Source organism: Rhincodon typus, chromosome 17 (genome assembly GCF_021869965.1).
Source record: "Rhincodon typus isolate 14 chromosome 17, sRhiTyp1.1, whole genome shotgun sequence".
NCBI lineage: Eukaryota > Metazoa > Chordata > Chondrichthyes > Orectolobiformes > Rhincodontidae > Rhincodon > Rhincodon typus.
In genome coordinates, this window is record NC_063348.1 from 36,604,814 (window position 1) to 36,629,427 (window position 24,614).

General features: G+C 38.4%; 1 protein-coding gene across 3 annotated transcripts in view; it reads left to right on the forward strand.

Moving 5' to 3' along the window:
• Positions 1-24,614, forward strand: part of far1 (fatty acyl CoA reductase 1) — a 71,368-nt gene that overhangs the window by 34,166 nt on the left and 12,588 nt on the right. For 2 of the 3 annotated variants that reach the window (XM_020521202.2, XM_048606850.1), the window contains 3 exons: positions 1,070-1,197; positions 4,065-4,132; positions 7,999-8,170. In XM_020521202.2, coding sequence (XP_020376791.1) covers positions 1,070-1,197; positions 4,065-4,132; positions 7,999-8,170 — 368 coding nt within the window. The remainder of the gene's footprint in view (positions 1-1,069; positions 1,198-4,064; positions 4,133-7,998; positions 8,171-24,614) is intronic. The other variant, XM_048606849.1, reaches the window with a different exon arrangement.

The window sequence follows — 24,614 nt, forward strand, 5'->3', positions numbered from 1 at the left end:
TAATGTTAAGGATTGCTCCTGGCCTTGTCCTTGGAAACAGTGTGTTAACAGATTGTGTTGACCTAACCCCAATTTGGTTATGTCTTTCCACTGCTGAGACCAAAGCATGAGTTGGACCACATTTGGTATACTGAGACGTGTTCAGGGTGTCAGAACTTGAGAAAGAAATATCAACTTTGGAGGAAATGCAGCACATCAAAATCTGGAAATTTTTGCATAAACTAGAGTTAAGGTTGTTTTCCGTGTAATGTAAGAGATTTGTGTGATTTGATTCCCATTTTCAAGACTTGAAGGAAAACAGAGTGAGAAAAAAAAGCTATTTCCGCTGGTCCGGTTTAGGACTAATGAACATAGTCTAAAAATTAGTGTTTTATAATATGAAATTAGCAAAAACCTCTGCACAACAGTGGTAGTGGTTTGGAGTTCTTGTCTGCAAACAGTAATTGCTGTCAAATCCATTAATGATTGCAAAATTTGTTGAGAGATTTTAGTTAACTGAACTTGTTAAAGGTTCTAAGCAGGAGTATGGAGTTTTGACATGAATCAGACATAATTTCATTGAATGCTAGAACAGGATTGAGAGACAGAATAGTCTGCTGCCTATAATCTCAAATTTTCTTCACTTATATATTTCATTTGTTTAATAATGTATTTTTAATAAAAACACTCAATGATGAGTGGACTTTGAGGGATGCTGCAAAAGTTTCTCTGATGTTAAATATGTAATTGTCCAAACACTGCCATGATATTAATCTCTGGTAACACAAAAGTGCCAACTTTCTGTCCAGTGTAAATATTCTCCCTGCATGCTGTCATCAGAGGCTCCTAGCCATCGGCACATAGCAGAAAGTAGCACGCAGCTCGTTGTCTGAAACCTTATATTTGTGTGGGCGACACTTACCTGAATAACTACCTTTCTAGCGGTTTCTCAAAAGGTGGCACTTAGTTGTGGTAAATTTCAATCTTCTAACGCAGCATTGTTATATCAGCAGTTTTGTAAATTGAGTGTCAGAACTTTATAATAGTGTATTATTTTCATTCCCCTGTATCAAATTGGTTGATCTTTCAGGCTGGAAAAGGAATCCTTCGAACAATGAGAGCATCAAACAGTGCAGTTGCAGACCTGATTCCAGTGGATGTGGTTATAAACATGACTCTGGCGGCAGCATGGTATTCGGGAGTTCATAGGTACAGCAGGTGACTCCTCTTAACCTTGATGTAGCTACCACAATTTTGGTGTGAGTTCATGTCCACCTGCTCCAGATGTGTACATCAATACATCTGAACAGGTTGATTAGAAATACTTATCAGAACTTTCATGGAGGCAAGAAATTCCTTGGAATGTGCTCCCTATTTAAGTTATATTGGTTTCGTGAGGACAAGAAACGGGTATCATGCATGTTGAAAACTTGAGTTGGGAGGTCTGCCATTTTGTCTCCTTAAAATGGGAACAGGACAGGATCATTCAGCCCCTTGAGCTTGTTCTGGCATTCAGTTAGATCATGGCTATCTGTATCTTATCTCTATTTACCTGCCTTGGTTCTGTAACTCTTAATACTCATGCTTAACAAAATCTTGAGTCTCTAATTTGAAATTTTCAATTGACCTCCAGTCTCTACAGCTTTTTAAAGGAAACAGTTTCAGATTTCCAGTGCATTTTGTGAGAAAATGCTTCCTGACTTTATCCTTGAATGGCCTAGTTCCAGCAGAGTAAACAATCGTTTTCCTCCCTGTGCTCTAGCAACACTTGTAATCATCCTGAACCTCCTCTAGATCACCTCTTTATCTTTTATTCTCCAGAGAACAGCTTTAGTCCTGTAAGAACAAAAATAGGAGCGAGAATAAATTGCATTGAGCCTGCTTCATCATTTAATAACGTCATAGATGAACTTGTAGTTTCAATCTCACTTTTCTCCTTGCTTCTCATATCCTTGATTTCCTGACTTACAACAAATGTCAATCTCAGCCTTAAATAAATTGAATGATGGAGCATCCACAGCTCTCGAGTAGAGAATTCCAAAGATTCACAATCTTCTGATTGCAGAAATCTCTCTTCACTCAGGCCTAAATGATTAGCCCCTTATTCTGAAACTTTATCCCTTGTTCTAGATTCTCTAGCCAGAGAAGCCAATGTCTTTGCATTTACCATGACAAGCCCCTTCAGAATCTTGAATATTCTGGTGACGTCATTTCCCATTCTCCTAAACTCTCAAATATAGACCTAGTGTACTTGGTCCGTCACCATATGACAAAACACTCATCCCAGTGACCAATCTAATGAATCTTCACTGTACTGCCTACAATGCAAGTGTGTCTTTCCATCAAAGATGGAATCCAACATAGGTAACTGTATTCCAGGTGTGATCTCCACTAATCTCTGTATAATTGGAGCAAGATTTCTTTATTCATATACTCTAATCCAATTGCACTAAAGGCCCAATATGCCATTTGCTTTCCCAAATGCATGCTAACTTTCTTTGTATCTTGTACAAGTATATTGATTAACTATTGATTTTAAAATTTGTTCACAGATTCTTGTTAACCAAGTACCTATACGTCCCTCCGAACATCATTTATAAATAACATGTTTTTTTTAAAAGATATCGGCTTTTCTATTCTTACACCAAACATAAATAATCTCACGCTGCCTGGTATCATACTCCATCTACCACATCATTCACTTAAACTGTATTTACTGCTTAGTGCCCTTTTTATTTTCTCTTAACAGTTTGCATTCGCATCTAGCTTTGTGTCATTTAAAGCAAGCTTATACATTACTTGCTCTTTCTCCATCTAAATCATTAATATAGATTGTAAATAGCTGAGGCTCCAGCATTCATCCTTGTAGCACTCTGATAGTCACAACCTCCCAAATTGAAAACATCCCATTCACCCTGTGCTTTCTTGCTGTTTGTCAGGCAATCCTCCATCCACGGTGATGTATTACTGCACCCCCCCCAAATCCAGGAGCCCTTGGTTTCCACGTTAACTTTTTCTGTTGCACAAAATGGAATGTCTTCAGGAAATTCAAGCATATTATGTTACAGTTGCATTCTTAAACATGCTAACTTTATCTATTTGATTATGCTATATTTTTTGATGTACATTGTTAAGACTTCCATAACAATAGATTCTTCTCAATATCTTTCTGCTGAATTGTGCTATATCCCCTCCAAGGTCTATGCAATCTTGCCAAAGTGCACTGCCTAGAACTGAATACAATATTTCAGGCAAAGTCTATCCAGAGTTCTATATGTCGAATCACAGCCTCAATTAAAAATAGCTTTATTGTCACATGTACTCACATCAGTACAGTGAAAAGTTTACAAGTTGCCACTTATGGCAAAAGTACCTAGGTACTGATTCTTAAGTACAAATTCTTAGGAAAAAGTTACAAATATAAAGAAATAAAAAGTCCAGCATTACAGCCTTTTGTGCTATCTTGTATACAAAAGTACAAAACCATAGGAATAAATTAGAAAAACAGAGGAATAGAACATTCAGATCAACAATCAACAGTCCTTCCAATCCAGACCACGCCGGCACGTCAACTCTAGACCGTGCTGGACTTCACCTCAAGGCTGGAGTGCTGGGAGTGTGCTTGGATTCACCTTGAGGCTGGAAGTCTGCACTGAGGTCGAGAGCCCATGCTGGTTTCACGTTGAGGCTCTTGAGGTGGCAGGTCACGATGACTTAACTCGAGGCTCAAGGATGGGATGTAAGAAGAAGGGGGAGAAAAGCATGAAAAGAGGAAAAAAGAAACAAAAATACAATGTAATGTCTCAAGATAAAGGTTAATAGTCCATGATATTTTAAGTTAGTATTTGTACCTGCCTACTTTTTTTTTGTTATGGATGTTCAAGGTAAAATCCTTTGTGTGTTCCATGGGAAAATCTGCAATTTGTTTGAAAAGGAAATCCCTGAGACACAATCCATCAGCACCCCTCCAACACATGACCTTTTGTGTTGGTTGTGGAGTTGAATCATTGTGATATTTAAGGTGAATTCTGTTAAGATTCAGACAGTGACATTGCATTTACTTTTATTTCAATTTTATCTTTCAGACCAAGAAACATTTTGATTTACAACTGTACTACAGGTGGCACCAATCCTTTCCACTGGGGTGAAGTTGGTATGAAACATGATTTAACAGACTGTTGCATCGATGCTAAATTTTTGCCATTGATTTATTTGCAGTGTAACTTTAGTTCAGTGGTATTATTGCTTGTATAATACAGTGGAATGTAGTATCTTACTAATTAGCTATGCCTGTGCCAGCAATGAACTGTTTTAACTGAGATGAGGCAAGAGGAGAATTGACACTACCAAAATTGTATGAGCCACTTATCAAGTGTACTTGTCTGGATGCCTGGCTAGTTTTCCTGCATGGTTTGGAAGCCTGTTTTGATTTCATGATTAATAGAGTTTGTAGTCTGATCCATTGATGGCTAATTATTTTCTGGCTAATTGCCTGTGTGGCAATGCTTGTACAGAAAAGAAAGCCACCACTACAACTCAAATAATCCAGTGAAGTTGAAAAGTATGTTTTAACGTATGTGTTAGTGTAGTGAGCAGAACATTTTTAAAAAAGAAATTCAAATTTACTTTTCTCCACTCTCAAACAAAGGCAATTTCATTTGTAAAGTTGCGTTACTAAATTTATTCTTTTAGGTTAAATCTTATCTTGAAATTTCAAGACAGATTTGTGTCAACCATGTTGTTGCCAACCTGATTGCCTTGCCTTAAAGCTACACTTCTGAGTACAATGGGTTTAAAGGTGATGTTCCTCTTGTCTGATCTTCCCCTGCTGCCCTTCAAATTTGACAGGATTCGAGTCCAAACATGATGTTTGATTAATAAAGTGACAGTCGTTAGCTTATAAGTAAAATGGCCACTGATTTGCTTCTTCAGATATAAATATGGTAAATGAATTATTTCCTATAAACTTAAAATGCATAAATTATTTCAGTGTACCAAAGGTTTCATGTCACAGGCACAAAGTGCACTTGAGATTGAGACAGGCGATGTAGGACCCTGAACCCAAGTTGTGTTTGGAAGTGTAATATCTAATTGGAAAGTATTCCTATATTTAGAAAAGTTCATCCATTAAACTACTTGTTCTTGGAGGTTCAATCTTTTGACTCCGTTGGATACAATACAGCTGGTATCATCATTACATGTAAAAAAATTATACAATGTGTACATCCATGCACTTATGCACGCAAACAAACAAGAATACTTTTTCATTTTCCTTGTGCCATTAGATATTTTGTTTTTTGTTTTGTCACTGTATTTCATGATATTTTCCATGAGTACTGCAAAACATGGTGGGGAAATGGGTTAGGCCGTTAAAATGGTGGCCAATTGGCTTTGCTAGTTTTGTCACAGCTGAGGGTCATAACTCTGTTTCAGTAGACCAGGAAGTCTGGTTTCAAATGTTTGATGACAACAAGAGTTTTGAAGCTTTTGCAACAGCCTTCAGCCAGAAACATTAAGTCGCTGATTCATCTTTGCTCTCTCCAGCGATCCCCACCATCTTCGAAGCCAGTCTTCAATCATTTGACTCATTTTGCGTGGCTTCAAGAAATAGTCAGTGCACTGGATACCGTAGCAAAGGCAACATCTTATACTTCTGAACTAGCTATGCCTTTAGTGAAGCTGTTCCAGGACAGCTACATTGTCAGTATCTTCCTGGCAATGTGAAAAGTTCCTGTGTGTGTGTGTGTGTGCGGCGCTGTCTACAAAATGCAGGACGTATCAAATCCAATCAGTTATCGCCCCATCATTCTACTCTGTCAGCAATGAAACAATGGAATGTGTAATTGATATTAAGCTAGGGTCACTGACAAATAACTTAGTCATCAGAGCTTAGTTTGGAGTCTGCAAGGTCTATACAGCACCAGACCTCATTACAGCCTTGGTCCAAACGTGGACAAAGGAACCAAGTTCCTCAAAATGAGTGAGAGTGACTGCCCTGAACGTGGCAGCATTTGAATATCTGCAGTATCAAGGAGCTAGAGCAAAATAAAAATCAGTGGAATTTACGGAAAACTCTCTGCTGGCTGTAATTGTACCTGGCATAAATGAAAACGGTTGGTCATTGGATGCCAATCATTTTAACACCTGGATATCACTGAAGCACTACCTCAGGGCAATGTTTTAGTCCCAGAAATTTTCAGCAGCTTCATTAATGACCTTCTGTCCAAAGTAAAGTCAGAAGTCAGGATGTTTGCTCATCGCACTCTGTTCAGTACAATTGACAAATCCCCAGATAACAAAGCAGTTTCATGCAGCAAAACTTGGACATCATTCAGGCTTGGACCGGAGTGGCCAATATCATTCATGCCAAATAAGTATTAAGCAGTGACCATCTTCTAACAACACTGTCCAGTCACTTCCCCAAGCTGATTTTGAAATGACCATTGTCAAATCATCAACATCCTGGTGACCCTATTAAGCAGGAATTGTGTCTACAGGAGAAACTCAGAAACTGAAATTTGGATAGTTAGTAATTCATCTGACGCCCAAAGAATATTCATAATCTACAAAGGATTCAATCAGAATTGGTATGGAATCCATTCCACTCACTTCAATGAGTGCAACCTTAAACATTCACTCTGTTTGCCACTAAGGCAGTTTGTATCAACTACAAAATGCACTAGGGCAAGTTACTAAGTCTCCTTCAATAGCACTGCCCAAATCTGCAACTACTAGATCTGAAAGGATACATGGGCACCTTCAAGTTTTAACTTGCTATTCCTTCATTGTTTCTAGGTTAAAATCCTAGAACGCACTCCCAACGGCACTTTAGAAGTACATAGATAGCAGGGATTAAAGAAGGCAACTCACCACCACTAACTTGAGCAATTAGGGATGTGCAATAAATGTTGACCTTGCTAGCAATACCTACGTCACATAATTTTTTTCTAATCTTTGGATATGGTTATTGCCCACAAGGCTGGTGTTTATTGCCCATTACTATGCAGGTGAGTGGATTGTGAGGCTGTTTGAGGATAGTTAAAAGTCAAACATCTTGAAAGTTGATCTGGGCCATACAAAAACCAGACCTGGTAAAGACTGCAGATTACCTTGCTATAAGGCCATTTGTGAACCCAGATGGGTTTTTACAACCACCTGATGGTTTCATGGTTATTATTACTGATACGAGCTTTTAATCCCAAATTTATTTATGAACTGGATTTAAATACTACTCCCGTGGTGGAACTTGGATTCAGGTGTCTCCATCGTTAGTACAGGCTACTGGATTACTGGTTCAGTAATGTAAGCACGGGCTAACATATCTCCATATAAATAATGAATGAATAAAACACAATATATCAGGACTTTATTCTGCTGGAGCATATATGTGTAACGCCAATTTGGAAATCCATCTGCGTTCATTTATATGGTTTGCATATTCCACTGCTACAGTTTAGTGTATTTTGTTTCATCATTCTGCAGTAGTTAGAATTGCATGTTCAAAACCAGTTATGTTTTGGATGTCTGGTTGGTGAACAAACATCTTGCTTTATTTCCTATGGCGTTGGGCCTGTTTTGGATGGTCAATTTGGCGAGGCTTTAAGGAAAAAATTCAGTTCAGGTATTCCTTTTGAAGACTAAATCTTTTTTCTGTCTGGACTATGTTTTATTTTTCCAACTGAACCTAAATCAAATGGTGGTACAACCAGAGCCAAGTAACTTGCACTTTCTATCTGTTTATTCACATTTTAAAACTCTTCCTTACACAACAATGGGAGAAATAACAATTAAATTGATCAGAAGTTAGATTAGAATACAAATATGAACTTGTTCTTGAATAGCTGCAGTAAATTTGTTTCCCAGTAAAATCACATTTTGACAGTAGTGCCACTTTGTGATGATTAAAAAAGTTATGCAGTGGATATCATGATTCTTTTGTAGCCATAAATCTATGGCCTCAATAGAGGTTTTAGCAATTATGAAAAAATATTATACTACCATGCAACTTTTCTTTCCCAGAGTACCATGTAACATCTACTTTCAAGAGGAATCCTCTCGAACAGGCTTTCAGACGGCCCAATGTAAATCTAACCTCCAATCACTTGATCTATCACTACTGGATTGCTGTAAGCCATAAGGCCCCAGCATTCCTGTATGATGTCTACCTCAGGCTTACTGGAAGAAAACCAAGGTAATGGTGGCTAGCTTTTCCCTGTGCTGTATCATTAACTGAAGCAATGTATATTTTCTGAAAAAGCTCATCTTTTGGTTCAACTTTAGAAAAGCCTCGAACTACACTTTCTATCCAGTTATTTGCTTGCAAAGATTCTTCGCGGTGAGGCCATCTAATTTTAGCATCTGTATACACTGATTGGATGTCTGCAAGTGTCTAATTCCTGGATGGATAATATAATGATGCCCAAATTTTCTAACACTAGGTACTGTTGAAATCATTGGAACTTAGAAGTGTTTAGGAATTGCTAATATATTTCAACAAACTCTTCAGGTTGAATAACACATGTATTTCATACACCTTAGTATGATGTTGCTTTGTCAAATTTCAATATTAGTGGGTGTCGGGGACAAGAAAATAGCTTTGGTAAATAAATTGTTCTTCAATGCCAATTCATCCTAATGCCCTGTGAAAGAGCGTAGAGGAATCGACTGTTTTCAGATTGAATTTAACCTTTCCAGTGCACAAGATCATGTTTTGACCAGACCCCAGGTAAAGTTTGCCAATTCATTATCATCCCAAGTGGGGTACCCCAAACTGTTCAGCTTCTGTCAGAGAAGGAGCGAACTGGCTTTGCTACTTTATTGACTCCATCCCCCACCCCACTGCCCCAGCTTGGTTGCAACAAGGTTGATTGTAGAAAGAGATAGTAAGAACTGCTGAAGCGGGAGTCAGAGATAACACACTGGAGGTGGAGGAGCACAGCAGGCCAGGCAGCATCAGAGGATCAGGAAAGTTGACGTTTTGGGTCAGAACCCTTCTTCAGAAAGAAGGGTCGTGACCCGAAATGTCAACTTTCCTGCTCCTCTGATGCTGCCTGGCCTGCTGTGGTAGTCCAGCTCCATCGTGTGTTATCTCTGATTGTAGAAAGGTTGCCTTCCTTGTTGGTAACTTTTTCTTCCTAACCCAAATGAAATGTTTTTAATGGAGCCAATTCAACCAGGCATTCTTGAATTAACAAAAAGTGAGAAAATACTAAAGCAACAAGTTTACGTAAGTAAAACATGAGTTCAAAAAGATATAATTGTAAGTATATCACACAGATCACTCTCTGAATTGTTTCTTAAGAACAGATAGTTTAATGTGGTGATCATTGCAATGAAGGTTACTGGTAGTATTGACATTGGGAGTTGAACAGTCGATTCTTAATATTCTTGGATTTGTAGGCAGATAAAAGTCTCATCGTCCTGATTCCTTTTTTTAAATTGGTTTGCAGCACTTGAAATGAGAGAGAGTCTTTACCTGCAACAAGGTTAGCTCTGGGAGATCATTGACTGTGGCCTGTGTAACACGCTTGATCCTAGGCTGGTACACATGAAGGCATTCAATCCCACTAGTCCACTCCAGCAGAGTTGAAGCTGCTTTTAACCCCTGTCTTTGTGTATTCTTCAAAGGGGAAAACACACATTGTGCCTGAAATTTCAGACATAGCCTGTAAGGGGATGACTTTCTGTTGAGCAGAGAGTTGTCAGCTCCTCATGTTTTTAGTCACAAGAGATCACAGCCCAGTCTGATGGAACTTTCTTTGACACTTTAGACAAGGCATTTAATTTACATTTGCAGTAACTTTTGGCTGTATCCTCCCTGTTCTAAAATATACTTTTTGGAAAACAAGCTAAAAATCTGGATTCTGACCAGTCGTCTTAACAGTAGTCACAAATGCCAAGAATGCTACCTTCCAAGTTGAACGCAAATTCTTGTTTTGAGTAATAAACCAAAAGACTTTTTAACATTTCCCATTTATTCTAATTTTAGGCAGAATTATAATGATGGCAGCTAATCTATGCAGCTCATGGCTGAATGGAAAATGTGCACTGTGAAACTGATTTGTAGACAAAATGGTGGGAATGCGTTTGTAACTTAACTTTGAAGCCTGGACTTTTCCTTTTAATGTTTCACTGTCCCATGAGTGTCTGGTACACTTTGTTCAAAACAACAGTAATACTTATTTTCTCTGCAGAGTATTATGTAAATATGTCCTTCAAGATGAATCCTTTAGAACGGGCACTGAGACGCCCAAATGTAAACCTTCGGTCCAATCCTATTTTGCACCAGTATTGGATTACTGTCAGTCATACAGTACCTGCGTTGTTTTATGATGCTATTCTCAGGCTGACTGGTCACAAACCCCGGTAAGAAGAGCTCAGTGGAGAATAGTCTTTGCATCGGATGTGTTTTGGGAGTTCACATAACTTGGGCTTTAATGGCATGGTTAATGCTATTTAACCTTTTGCATTTATCTTGTGTGTGACGTAGTGTTGGTGTACTAATCTTAAATTTATAACTTGCACGTTCCTCCTGCTTGATCTTTTCAAATTTTAATGGGTAGCTTCAGGATAAATTTGAGATGGATTTGTTGAAGCACTGTAATGTAACATCGGCACATCTGGCAAGCATACAAAACCTGCCGCTCCAAGTTTTGACCCTCTCAAGCTCGACCATATGGTTAGGATGGCTCTGAGAAGGACGGAATATGCTTCAGCAACAACCAATACATTACAGTGCAGCTGCACACATCCAGGGAGGTGGAGGGTATTCCATCAACTATTGAAATGTGCTTTGTGGATGGTGGACAGGCTTTGGAGAGGCAGGACGTGAGCGATTTGCTGCAGGATTCTTAGCCTCTGACCTGCTTTTTGTAGTCACAGAATATATATGGCTAATGCAATTTAGTTCCTGGTTGCTAGTAATCCCTAAGATGTTGATTTTGTTTTCTAATCAAGATAACTGCACTGAACTGTACTTGGTTGTTGTCAACTTGTCAAACTTGAGCAATTGATTGCTGTAGTTGAAGAGTAATTTGAATTAATTCCCTAGGACATTGGCTGATATAACATAAGTACAGTTCTGTCAGTGATAATGGTTGGGAGACTGGAATCTTGTATGGATAGGTGCTAGCCCAAAAAAGCCAGACTACAAACTTATAATCGGACCCAACACTTCTCTTTCCTGTGAGGAAAGACAGGAGATTGTTGAAGATCAGACTGTGGAGGGCATTTGTGAAGGAAGTCGGAAGTACTGTATTATGTTGACGAGAGCCTGGGTGAAAGATGCTGAGCAAGGACCAACTTGCGGGAGTTTGAACAATCAATCAACTGGGAATAAACTCTATGGTCAGGGGAAGGCTTCTTGGACAGGAATATGAGTCGGGAAGAAAGCAAGAAACAGGAAAAACTTCAAGCTGATTATTTTCTGGAGAGCTGTCAGTGATGTAGGCTAAAATAGATATGGTACATATTAAGCAGCATAACATTAGAGTATGCAAGAGAAGTAGTGGAAGGGTATTAGGTTTCTAAGTAAATATGGAATGGTAATATTTTTTAATTCATTCATTGGAAGAGAGCATCACTGGCTAGGCCAGCATTTATTATCCACCCTTAATTGCCTAGAGTGCAGTAAGGTGTCAACCATATTGCTCTGGGTCTGGGGTCACATAGAGAACCGACCAGGTAAGGATGGCTGTTTCATTATCTAAAGGACATTAGTGAACCAGTCTTTCTGAGAATTGGCAATGGATTCATAGTCATCATTAGACTCTTAATTGAGTTTTATTTTATTGAAATTGATCCTTACGGAATTCAAATTCTGCCATCTGCCATGGCAGGATTCGAACCCCAGAACATTACTTGGGTCTCTGAATGAACGATCCAGTGATAATACCACTAGGGCGTCAACTCCCCTGAGCAATAACTTGTCACAGCATCAACTCTGTACTTGTTTTGGATTGAAATTGGTTCAGACTTGTTGGTTTGTCATTTGCCACATCTGAATTTTTATCTAAGCAGTTTTTTGGAAAAAAAAGAAGTCTCTTTGTATGCAAGAAAACATTCACACAGGCTTGAGTTAGTTACTTCTCACTCTATTCTGCTGTCGTGAAATTTTGAAGGCAGCCATGTGGATCTTTTAAAAAGGTTTAGGAATGGAAGGTCACTACTGAATAAAGAAAAATGTCCTTGGAGGTTTATCCAGTTAATTTGCTTTATCTGTATTCATAATAACTTTTAATTAAAAGAATAAAATCCATTATCAAAAGGTGTGATATTATGGCAAAAACTGTAAGTGATCATCCCCTTAATGCCATTCCCTGATTTTTTTCAATACTTAAGTTTATCATCCCAATTAGGACTGACAGAACCACATGTTAGTGTCATGTTGCTAATATATTTTGAGGCTAGGATTTTATTTGTGCATCCTGCTTAAGTCTTGAAGGCAGTTAGGGATGGGCAATAAATGTTGGCCTTGCCAGTAATACTAATGTGTTAGGGACAAATCGTCACTGCTGTATGTACAGAAATACTGCTACTGATGTCCAATACATCAATGTTACTAAATCAATTACTGGACAAACCATCAACATGGGAAGCTGACTGACTTGGAGATTCATTCACAGTTGTGTTTGTTTTTGGGTATAATTGAATGGAGTGTGACTCTTCTATGGTGTTGTAAGTGAGCTTATTTTAAAGTCATACCCTTGTTTAGACACTGATAGTCTTACCTGTCTTTGAGCCAATGGATTAGCAATTATACCATTACTTGGCAAAGATCAACTCAGTTGATTTGTCTGTAGTGTATTGGCTCATGCAGTTTGTCTAACAGTTAATCCCTGTAATTCTAGTGTGCAAGTGAAGTGATGGGAGCAAAAGAAAAGGCCTTGTAGAAAACAGGAAGGAATGCTATTAAGTTTCAAATCTGAGCTTCTGCAGAAATCATCCCAGTGTCAGAAAAAATTTGTTACACTTATGGCAGATTATGGATGTGCAGTTTAATTTTAGATAGAGAACTATTTTTATTGAAGATCAGCAGTGCCGGAATATTTTGAGTTGTTTTACTTGTTTTGTTCTGGGAGTTGGTAGTGGAACAGCTGAGGTTTAATTGAGTCGAGGGAGGCAGTCGACTTTAAACATGAAACAGTGGCTTCCGTATGTTTTTTCTTCTAATGACATTGATAAAATTGTCAGCCTTGTCCTTGTAACAAAATCATAGTCCCTTATTTTTCAGGCTATGATACCACTGCTAAGTTCAGGTAATATGTTTTCGCGATATGAATGGAAAGGCAGCAAACAGATGTTGCTGTCCCACCCATTGAGCTAATTAGGCTACTTCAGGGAGACCAGGTTTATGACTAAAAATAGTCGACTCCCTTTGATGGAGCGGCAGTTGAGATTCTGCAGGAAATACTTGCAGCTTTTAAATTGCCGCTTGAAAGAAAGAAAAGCAGTCCAATAGAGGTTCTAGTATATTTTTATTCATCGGTGAAAGAAAAAAAATAACCATTACATGTCTTACCCAGATTTGGGTATTTTGTATTAGTTCTGAGAAGTAATCCAAGTGTGAGTTAAAGGTGCCTGATATTAGATTCAATGTTGAAGTGCATTATTCAACAGCTTAGGTGAAAATAAACAAGATCCTGGACATTATTAGTTGATGTATTGATAAATGTGGGATCAAAGCGACCTTTATGTCAGGCATTAATGAAATCTTTTGTGGAGTATTTGACAATATCTGTCTCCCATCTCAGGCTTGATGTAAAGAAGTGCGCAGAATTGCTCAGGAGGGCAGTCCTGAACTATGATCTAGAAAGACAGAATGTCTGCTTTGGGTTTGAATTCACTGCAGGTGTACCCACTTAGAATTGACTCCAGTTACACAAAAATTTTTGACATTACACAGGTTGATTGTTTGAGGTGATTGCTTGTGTAGAATCTGCTGACAGAGAGGCTAGCCATGTTTAAATTTTACTTTTGTTCAAAGGTGTGGTGGACCTATGGAACAGCATCCTCGGGAGGGTGGGCACATTAACAAGACATTAGGTGTATTTAATTATATGTGAAATAACTTTGGATTGGACCACCCCAGGGCTTACTTTGCTCGCCTTTGAGAAATTGAAGAGGAATTTTTGGTAGGACATTCGTGAGCTTGATTTTAGTTTGTTTTGCTTCTCCCAAGAGATGGGTGAATAATTTCGATAAGTAGCAATGAATCTAGCATCAGACAGATGGACTCATGCAAGCCTGACAACCTCTGCTTGATTTGGATGTATTTTATCATTCAAGTAATAAGTTGAAGACAGAAGTAAACACTTCAAGTTTCTGTAACAGGTGTTTTTTATTGTTATAACAAGATGTAGAGCTGGATGAACACAGCAGGCCAAGCAGCATCAGAAGGCCTAGACCCTTCTTCAGAAAATTATTGTTGAACTCTGAAAGCACTTACCTATCGTCACCCTGTGCACTACTTGTTGTGCAAATTACAAACTGATTCCTGCTTTCTTGGGTGTGTGCTGTCTGCACATGTTCACTTTTTACCATTGTCTCTGCTTGTTGAATAATAATGTCATGTGTAGCTCAGGGCAATAAGTTCTTGCTTGCCAATCAGAAGGTAGGACGTTCAAGTCCCGTGTAAGCACTGAAAATCTAGGCTGACAATCCCACACCATTTTGAAGGAGTGTTTCATTGTCTTTAAAGTGAAATGTTATTATAAGCTCTTTGTTGCGCCCTCAATAAAAGAGCCATAACACTGTTTTGGCAAAGAGCAGAGAAGTTCTTTCTGGTGTCTAAGATGCACGTTTCAGCTTCTTAAGAATCTATGATTTAAAATTGCACTGTAGATGGCTGTGTGTACTGCTGCATCAACCCTCAGTTTTAGAATTATCTTCCTGAATCCCTCTGCCTTTCAACCTCTTTTCCTTTAAGCTGCTTTTCAAAATCACCTTGTTTGAGCAAGCTTTTGACTCTTGGCCTTAATATTACCTTATTTGATTCATGATTTTGCTTCATAATTTATCCTGTAAACCACCTTGAGATATTATTATGATGTGCTAATGGCCTGTTCAAATACAGATTGTTCCATTCTCTGAATCCCTCTATTGACATTACTGAAAAATATTATCTGGTCTTTATTGCGTTGCTGTTTGTGGAAACTTTGCTATTCACAAAATAACTGTTGGGTTTCCCACTGCACAAGAGTGGCTATATTTCCAAAGTACGTAGCAGGCTGTAAAGCACTTAGAATATCTTGAGGTTGTTAAATGTGTTGTATAAATGCAAGCATTTCTTTCAAGTCATTTTTGAAGCGAAATGAGTTGTCAACTGTGATTTCTTTTTCCAGTTTGGGTGTGTGAGGATGGGCTGCACTGATGTGGTTCTAACTGTCTTTCAAACTAAGGTGCACTGCAGCCTTCCAGTTATACCAGCTTGTCATAGATCAACCGCTAATGTCAGTAGTGTTTCTCCAAGCCATAATTCTTTTTTTCTTCTTCAGTCAAAGCACGTTGGTCTCGCTGATTATGCCAGCATTTATTACCCATCCTTAATTAGCTAGAGGATAGTTAACAGTTAACCACATTACTGTGGGTCTGGAGTTGCATGCAAACCAGATTAGGTAAGGATGGCAGATTTCTTTCCTAAAGGACATCTGTAAACCATTACATTTTTTCTGTGGAAAAATCGGATCTTCACTGAGCTGATACCAATGAAGAAGTACATAAAAAGTTGTCAGGCTGGACTTTGCATCATGATCTGAAATCATGCGCATTTCATATCCTTAGTTGCTTGTGACTGCTGTCAACTGCTAGAAGAGGTTTTAATGTAGCTCTGGCTTGTATGCTACTTAAGCGGGTTGCTGAATGTCAAAACCTGTTGTGATATGCATTAAGGCTGGACTGTGCAGGAGCATTTTGTTCTTCCCTGAGCAATATTACTGACCCATTGGGTTTTTTAATAATAGTCTTGACAGCTTGCTTCTAACCACATTTTCAGCTTCTGGCATGTATTTCCCTTGTCATAGCTCCCACTGTCACTCCCTGAAGTTCAATTACTTCCCAAGGATCTGTCTGAGGTTTCAGCTTTTCATCAAGTATGTTCATGACTTGGTTGAGGAAATAGAGAGTTGCATTTTTTTTCATGAAGAGAACACAGTAGGTTGTATAGGGGGGAGCAGGAAGTTTGAGTCAAACATTGTATTTGGCAAATCTGGGGTCATATGAGGTCATAGAGCAAGGCAGCACAGAAGGAACTTGTCATGCCTGTGCAATGAAAAAGCTTTTCTAAATGGTTGAGGAACACCAACACCGCCAAGTCATACTCCACTGTGATTTAGAAATGTATCTATTTTGTTGTTGCTTCATTAAATTGCTTCATTAAAAGTCTAAGAGCCTTCTGAAGTACCTGCACCAAATGGGGCGCCTGGATCAAGAAGGTCGCTCACCATCAAAGTTTCAAGAGAATTTAGGGAAGGCCAGTGACCCACTTGACCCATAAAGAAATAATGTAGGCTAATATCCCTGTTCTTCCCCGCTGCTTATTGTCCTGCTAATCTTCCTTTTCAGGTGTTTATCCCATTCCCTTTAAAATTTATTGTTGCATCTGCTTCCAAAGCCTTTTTAGGGAGTGAATTTCAGATGATGGCTTGGTACTGTGATTTAGACTGAGATTTAATTATAAGCTTGTTTTTGAGTTACTAACACATGCGTTTTCTGTGTTGATGGAGTTAATTATTAACTTTTAAATGTTTCATTAGCCATTGTGATTTCTTCTAAAACTGTGATTGCGACCTACTGTAGAATTAATGGGTTTTTCTAATGCACACTGGTGGGCGTTTATGACCGAATAAGGTAAACAAAGTTCAATTCAGAAGGTCAGCTGAGGTTTATTTAAGCTTGAGGTAAATATCCATAGCTTAGAGAGGCCTTTTTTTTTTCAGTTTTACTTTGGGCAGCCCTGTGAAGTGCTTCGATGAATGTGTTTGTGTAGACCAATGCTCCTGAGAATGGAAATAGTGAAACTAGATTTGGCTGAAAGAGTTAGTGATAGTGCCTATAAATCCCTGAAGAGGTTACTTAAAGCTGACTATGTTAACATGCAGGAATGTAAGCTATCTGCAACTCGAGTCTATAAGTTAAAGTTGCAAGTGAGTTAAATCTCTTGAGGTGTTAAAGATGAGGACTCTGGTTTGAATGCAGTACAAGTTGTATTTTTGGGTACTGTACCAATGGTGTGTTTTGGGTACTGTACACAAGCTGTTGTTTTTCTTCTCAATTTATAAAAGTTCCAGATTTATGGGATTATACAGTGTGTTTAAAAATCTTTAAATTTGTTACAAGTAGATATTTTAGTTTATTCGTTTTTTTAGCTTCCATTTCTTTTGATTATTTCTGTTTTATTGTTGAAACAAAATCTGCAGCATTACACATTTTAGCGAGAGACTACTTCATTAAAACAAGACAAAACAAAATGTGATCTATCGAGCCAAATTTCAGTATGAGATCTGTCTTGTCCAGTAACAGCATCCATTGGGATCATAATAGTGCATAACATAATTACTCCTGTCTTCCTCCTTTTGCCAATTATCTTAAGTCTATATCCTCTGATCACTTTGAGGGTGGGTATTTAAACCCATTCCCAAGATTTTTATTACTAATGAACAAAAATGTTCAAAGAAAACCCTATTGTTTTTAATGCCACATTGATTTGTTTTCTGCCCCAATCTCCAGGAAATTACTTTTTAATTTCTGGAAATTTGAAAGCCCAACACAAAACTTGGTTTCGTGGTACCTGGTTGTACAAGGATATCAGATTATGTAGATGTCGTACAGTTGTTCAGTCCAAGTCCTTTCCCTTTTTGTACCAAATCACAACTTCGTTGCTGAAATGGACCTTGAAAGTGCCCCTTGAAATGCTCTTGCAGGTTTTAAAGTGCCACTGGTTCCTTAGTGACTGAATAGCCAAATCTAGCCTTTACTGACATGGCCTTTGTGTATTGAGTTATGGGAATTTTGGGCTCAAAGGAAGACATCCCTTCCGTACATGTTAACTTTCAGAAGGGCATTGGATGTACATTTGAAATTGTTCCAACTTCTGGAGAAAGAACAAGAAAGTGAGCTTAATTGGGCAGGTCTTTCAAAGAGCTGGCACAAGCGTAATGAGGTAAGTAATCTTTTATACTGTATGATCCTCAGACTTAACGTAGAGTTACCATCCTCTGGAATAAATGTATGTAAAATGTGGTTTGTTATTTCTTTGCCTTTTTTTTAGAAAAACCATATGACTGGTTTCTGACGGGGCATTGTCCGTCACAGTGAGTTTATGATTAATTTAAATTGTAATATGTTAGGAGCAATGTTGCATTCCTGGCAACACTGAATTGGAGAGCACTGAAAAAGGGAGTTTTCCTGAGGTAGCATCTGTTAAATCGGGCATGCTGAAATTTGTGCACAAGTCAGACAAAACCCCGTTAATTTTTTTTCCATAGTTATTTTCAGGTATAAAAGATGCATTGCTGCCTCCGTCCAGTCCCTCATATCTATTGTGTCTTGTTTATTTCAACATATAACCTTTCCACTACACATCATGATCTCCTGGGATAGCTGAAAACTCTGACTTAAAAGCTCAAGCCAATTTTGAGATATAAAAAGTAGGAAATTCCACTCCCAGTACCAACAGCAATCAAAACTAGTCCTGATGCAGTGATCCATTCCAAGGTAATTGCTTTTCCACTTCCACTTTGCTATTGCCTTCTGAACAAAGGCCCTCATAGCCTGGATTGGTGATCTTGAGTCCATCTCTGTACCTGGAGGCACAACCTCAGCATTCAGTAACTTTACCTCTGACATTGCCAACATTTTTTATTAAAGCTGCAATCTCAATAACTGTGGAAACTGCGACAACTTGTATGATGGGAATTGAAACTGTTCCTTTAGATCACGCTATGCATAGTGACTGATTTTAAAACCGAGTCGGCTGTGATTTGGGTTTTTCCATCATCCCCTAAACATTGAAAGCCCAACTGGGGAGAAAATCTGGACTTAATTATCAAGACACAGTGGCACACTTTGCCGCAAAATCTGTTTAGACATGATCTGGACAATGACCTAGGGATTGGCAAGATCAGTTATAATTAATTTACTAACTGGTTTGATAGTCCCTGGCTCTTCCTGCACCCCCCGACCACGAGTCCTTTAATGTCATCGCCGGAGTCTTTGAGACGGTGAAGTCTACATTGACTTTAGTGACAGTTTTGATGCTGAAGCTGTTGTCCAACTGTTTGTGTAAGAAAGCAGATGGGTGCAGGGGAAAACTTTTCTGTAACAATAAGAATTCTTGTACTGTTAGCAAAATATAATCATACTATATTTATACTCTATTCTCCAAGGCTTGAGATTATCCTTGGGAATTTAGTGTTGTGCTTATTTTTGAAGTCCTTGGTTGATGTGTTTTCAACAAAAGATGCTGCTCCCTCACCTGACTGTCATAATTTGTTCCATGTTTACTTTCAGCTGGAAATATTATTGGGTAACAGTTGGAGTTGTAATACATTGGCCTTGGTAGCTGCTGCTGTATGTTAATGTTTTGGCGAAAGTTCTCTGAATCATTGGATGTAACGTTGGTGCAGGAGATTTGAACTCTAAGTTCAGTGCACACAAACAACTTTGCAAATACTGCTTTGCAGCAGGTGCTGTTAGCCGTTTCACACTTTAACTTTCACAGTTTTACCTTGGGTTGACGGAACTATTATAGCTGCCAGATTGTCAACGAGGATGCTTTTTTCAGTCTTTTGCACTGGCTGTTTATTTGCCCAGGAACACTTCTTTGCCCTTATTTCAGCTTTGTCACCATCTTTATGGAGAGTATTCTTACTTTGGGACTCCTGACTGCTCCATGCCCGTTAGCAATAGTTGTTCCTGAGATGTGCATGGAGGGAAGAGGGGAGGGGTTGCCTTTTGTGGTGCCAGTCTTAATTAAGATTTAAGAAATGTGATGACGATGTCTTCACTTCTAAATAATACTTTATGTTGCTTAATTGCCTTTTGATCCCTTATCCTACTTGCTTGTTAGGATTTTCTGACGTTCCCAGACTTTGTGTACAGGAGGGTGGTGGTGTCACACCAAACCAGCTGAAACTGATGCTAGGCAAGACCATAACAAATTTGCAGTGGGTCCTCTTGTGGTGCAGTTATAGTGTCCCTACCCTTGAACCAAAAGGCCTGGGTTCTGGTCGCACCTCTACCAGAGATGTATAATAACACCTTTGAATAGGTTGACTAGAAATATTAAAAAAAAAAAAAACAGAAATTTACAATACTTATTAAGTAAGAACACTCAAAAGCCAAAAACAATGGTAATTGAAAGGAATAACCTTGAAGCAACTAGAAGGAAGATTTGAGTGAATTGTGTCAAACTGGAAGAAGTTAAGTTTGTCTATTTAAGACAAATTATAACACAAGATGGCAGATGTGATATAGAAGTTAGTTGAAAGATCGAGATGGCCAGCAGTAATTTTGTGAAGATGAAGGATGTGTTAAGAACCAGAAAAATTAAACTTGTAGCAAGGCAAATAAAACTGATAAGAATGCTAGACAATAAATATAGATCTATGGAAGAAAGTGTATGCTTAAACATATGCTGAAAATTCTGTATACACACCCTAAGACAATTGAACAGGTTAACCAAATAGGAAGAGCAAAGGAAATTTATAAAGGTTATATCCAAAAGGAACAGTTATCGATATTTCAGCCATTTGATCAGAACTGAAAAGGTATGGAGATGGCATTTACAGGGTAAAGTCGGGGACAGCAGAAAGAGTGTTTGGCTTATGCTTAGTTGGAAGACAAATGTCACAGAGTGCTTGCAAAAATGCTGTAGTGGATGTGTGAGGATGGTACAAGTCATACAATGCCATCCGATCCCTTGGCATGAGTATCTAGAAGCAGCAGTTTAATTGCTGTAACAGGAGTGTCAGTAGTTACCAGTGGTCAAGTGGGATATTAAATTGTTCTAGTTTGTTTCACTTAGGGTTGCACAGGTTAGAAAAAAGGTACAGAAAATATTTGGCACAAATAGCCTAGGCTGGTTTTTATGCCGCACTTGAGCCCCTTTCCATCTTTTCTAATCCGTCATTTCTCATCTAAGTATTTTATTGCAGTCCTCTGTTCTTTTCTTCCCTCAAATGCTTGTTCAGCCTGTCCATTAATGCACCTATACTATTCCCTTCAACCTGTGGTAGTGAATTCCACTTTGTCACCATCGATCGCAAAAGGATTTTTCTTCTGAATTTCTTATTGGATCTCTGGTGACTATCTGATATTGAAGGCCTTTTTTACGCTCTTCCCCACAGAGGAAACATTTTCTCTGTAACCATTGTATCAAAACCTTTCATAATTTAAAGACCTCTATTGGGTGACTAGTAAACTTTTTACATCAACTTTTTCTTTTAAGACTGATTTGTTTCACCTAGTTGCAGTGATACATGCTGAAGAAATGCGTTCAACTGTTTTTGGTCCACTTGGTAATGACAGTGGAATTCACTACCACAGGTTGAAGGGAATAGTATAGGTGCATTAATGGACAGGCTGGACAAGCATTTGAGGGAAGAAAAGAACAGAGGACTGCAATAACATACTTAGATGAGAAATGACGGATTAGAAAAGATGGAAAGGGGCTCAAGTGCGGCATAAAAACCAGCCTAGGCTATTTGTGCCAAAGCTACGTCTGTATCAATTTCCTAATAATTATCGCATAATAGGCATTAAGAAAATTAACTGGTTCTTGGTGTGACAATGTAAGCAATGTTGGCACTGCAGCCTTCCTCAAAGGGCAGAACTTCTCTCACCAAGTCATGGTTTGAGTGTCTCATTCTTTCTCTCACCTCTCCTCTTTCCTTTCTCTCCATTCTTTCTCTCATCACTTTCCTGTCTTCAAAATGCCACGATCAAATGCAGGAAATAATCAAGAAGGCTAATGGAATGCTGGCCTTTATACCTAGAGGAGTGGAGTATAAGAATTCAGAAGTTATGTTGTAGCTATACCAAGATGAGGTTAGACCCCACTTGGAGAACTGAAAGCAGATCTGGATACCACGTCTGAGGAAGGATATATTGGCCTTGGAGGATACAACGTAGATTTCCAAGAATGATACCTGGACTTTGGGGGTTAAGTTATGAGAAGAGAGGATGAAAATTAGGCCTGTTTTCTGTAGAATTTAGGAGATTAAGGAGTGATCGGATCAAAGCTTTCAAGATATTAACAGGAAAATTTCAGGGTAGATAAAGATAAACTATTTCCACTGGTTGGGGATTCTAGAATTAGGTTGCAAACTTGTGTATTAGGACCAGAACTTACAAACAACAGTTGATGCTCGATCATTTGTTAATTTTAAATCTGAGATGGATAAATTTTTGTTATGCAAAGATATTGAGGGATGTGGGCCAAATGCAGTTATACAGAGTAATGCCACAGATCAGCCATGATCTCATTGCATGGTGGAATTAGCTCGAGGGGCTGAATGGCCTGCTCCTGTTCCTGCGTTCATAGCCTTATTTCAACATAATATAAAATGAATACCAATAGAAAGTGCAATATATCTACAGTACTATAGATGATGCATACTTGTGAACAAAGGGAAAAGAAATATTTTGGGAGCTTGACAAGAGGCAGTATCATAATAGAATCGTGTACAAAGAAAAGTCCCTTTTCAGTCTAGTCGGCTTGATTGGACTGTTTCTGTGTAGAATAATTCAGTTTGTTCCATTTGTTAGTCTCAGCCTAAAGCTAGCGTTTCAAACTGGATGCAACACCGTTGCATCAAATACTCATATTTGTATTGTTCGCTGTTGACCCTGGGTCAAGTGAAATGAATAAAACAAAGTCGCACTACCACTTAATACTTTAAGGACATGTTGGAGACTGCAGTGTATTGAGACTCGACCAGAGATTTTTTTCTGCAAGTTTAACATTGAGCAAAGTTTATGAGAGGTTCTTCCATGTATAGCCCTTGCCCCTTTTACACTCATCAGAAACTGGCTTTGAAAGGGTCCTGTGCTTACCTCATCATTGATAGACCACGCACTGAGAAAGCTGCAGTGCTATGAATTTCTAGATTGAAAAGGGATGAGAGGAAGCTCATGTAAAATATGAACATTGGCGTGAACCTGTTGCCCTGAATAGCCTGTTTCTGACTGGTAGACATTTGCAATTCTATGTAATGTACTTTGAGAAATAGATCTTATACAGGAAGAACTTCACTTGTACCTTGATAGCAAATTAGTGTCTTTTGAGATTTCTCATGAGCATTTGTGGTGATGATATTAAGAAATCTACCAATGCTATATATTTAAAATAGAAACAAAAATATTTGAGTGCTGGAGGAAGTGAAGAGGCAGAAGGGCAATCCCTGGTCTGACGTATAGTTTGTTCAGAAAGGCGTTGGAAAAGCCTTGGGCTTAACAGTTTGAAAGGAGAATTAATTTTGAAGTTACACAACATGATAAAAGGTATGGAAGATATATTGCAAGAATAGGGCAAGAGAACATCAGTTCAAGTTAGTAACTGGCACATTGAGGACTGATGTCAGGAATTTCTTGGAATGCTCAGTTTTAGGAAAGTGATTGGTGTGGTAGAAAACAAAAACTGTACAATTGTTTATGAACCAATTTGATTTTCTAGTCAGGGTATTTCCTCCTGAAATGGCATTTCTCATCTACTGAAGCAAACGTTTACTATAGAAAATTATAGAAAAAAGGGTTCAGACATTTTACATCCACAAGAATGTTAGCCAATGAAGCAAATTTGAAGTGGGCTGGTGATTAATGAGTCCATTATCTTTCTACACTGCATCTGCACATCTATAGTGTTAATCTACAGCACTGCAAATGATAAACTTATCATTTCTCAGATGTGATTTCCAGAATTGTCCATATTATCGACAAAAAAATACTGGAATCTCAAATAATGCAACAAAACAAAATTTGGCATATCCTCATAAACTGGTGGTTCTGGTTTTCAGTAATTGCAAATGCTAATCAGTAAATCTGGATTCTAGTATGTCTGATTCTAACCAGATTATCATTTAGATGTAAAACCTGTGATAAGGCTTGCTGTTTGTTTTGGAAATTTCAACTTTTCAGTCTCTGTTTCATACACTACATGGTACTTGCCCTCCTATAGCTTCTACTTTGGAAATCAGTGGGATCAGAAAGTTTTGTTAAATTGAAAAGTTTCTTGTAACTCCTGAAAATCGCGATATTCGCCCATGTGAAGTCTATTTGTAGAGAAAAATGGCATTATTAGTTTTGACTGATTACCTGACAGCATCTCTGGCAAAGCAGCTTTTACTTAAGGTAGTGATGGATCTGCCTTCTGTAACCATATATTGTGCTTTTGATTTTGATTTTGATTTTCAACATTTGCAGACTCCTCCTGCTGATCCCTGCCCCACAGCCCCCAAAAAATATTTCTGCAGAATGTCAAACTCAGGGAATTTTGGAAATCCTCTGACGCTTGCGTATCTGTTCTTTGATTTGTATTTAAACTCCAGTGCTAAAATTTGATGTTTCATGTTGGTGATGAGCTACACTGAGATGGTTACATAAACTATTGTTGATAAGTACCTTTTGAAATTCTGCTTTTG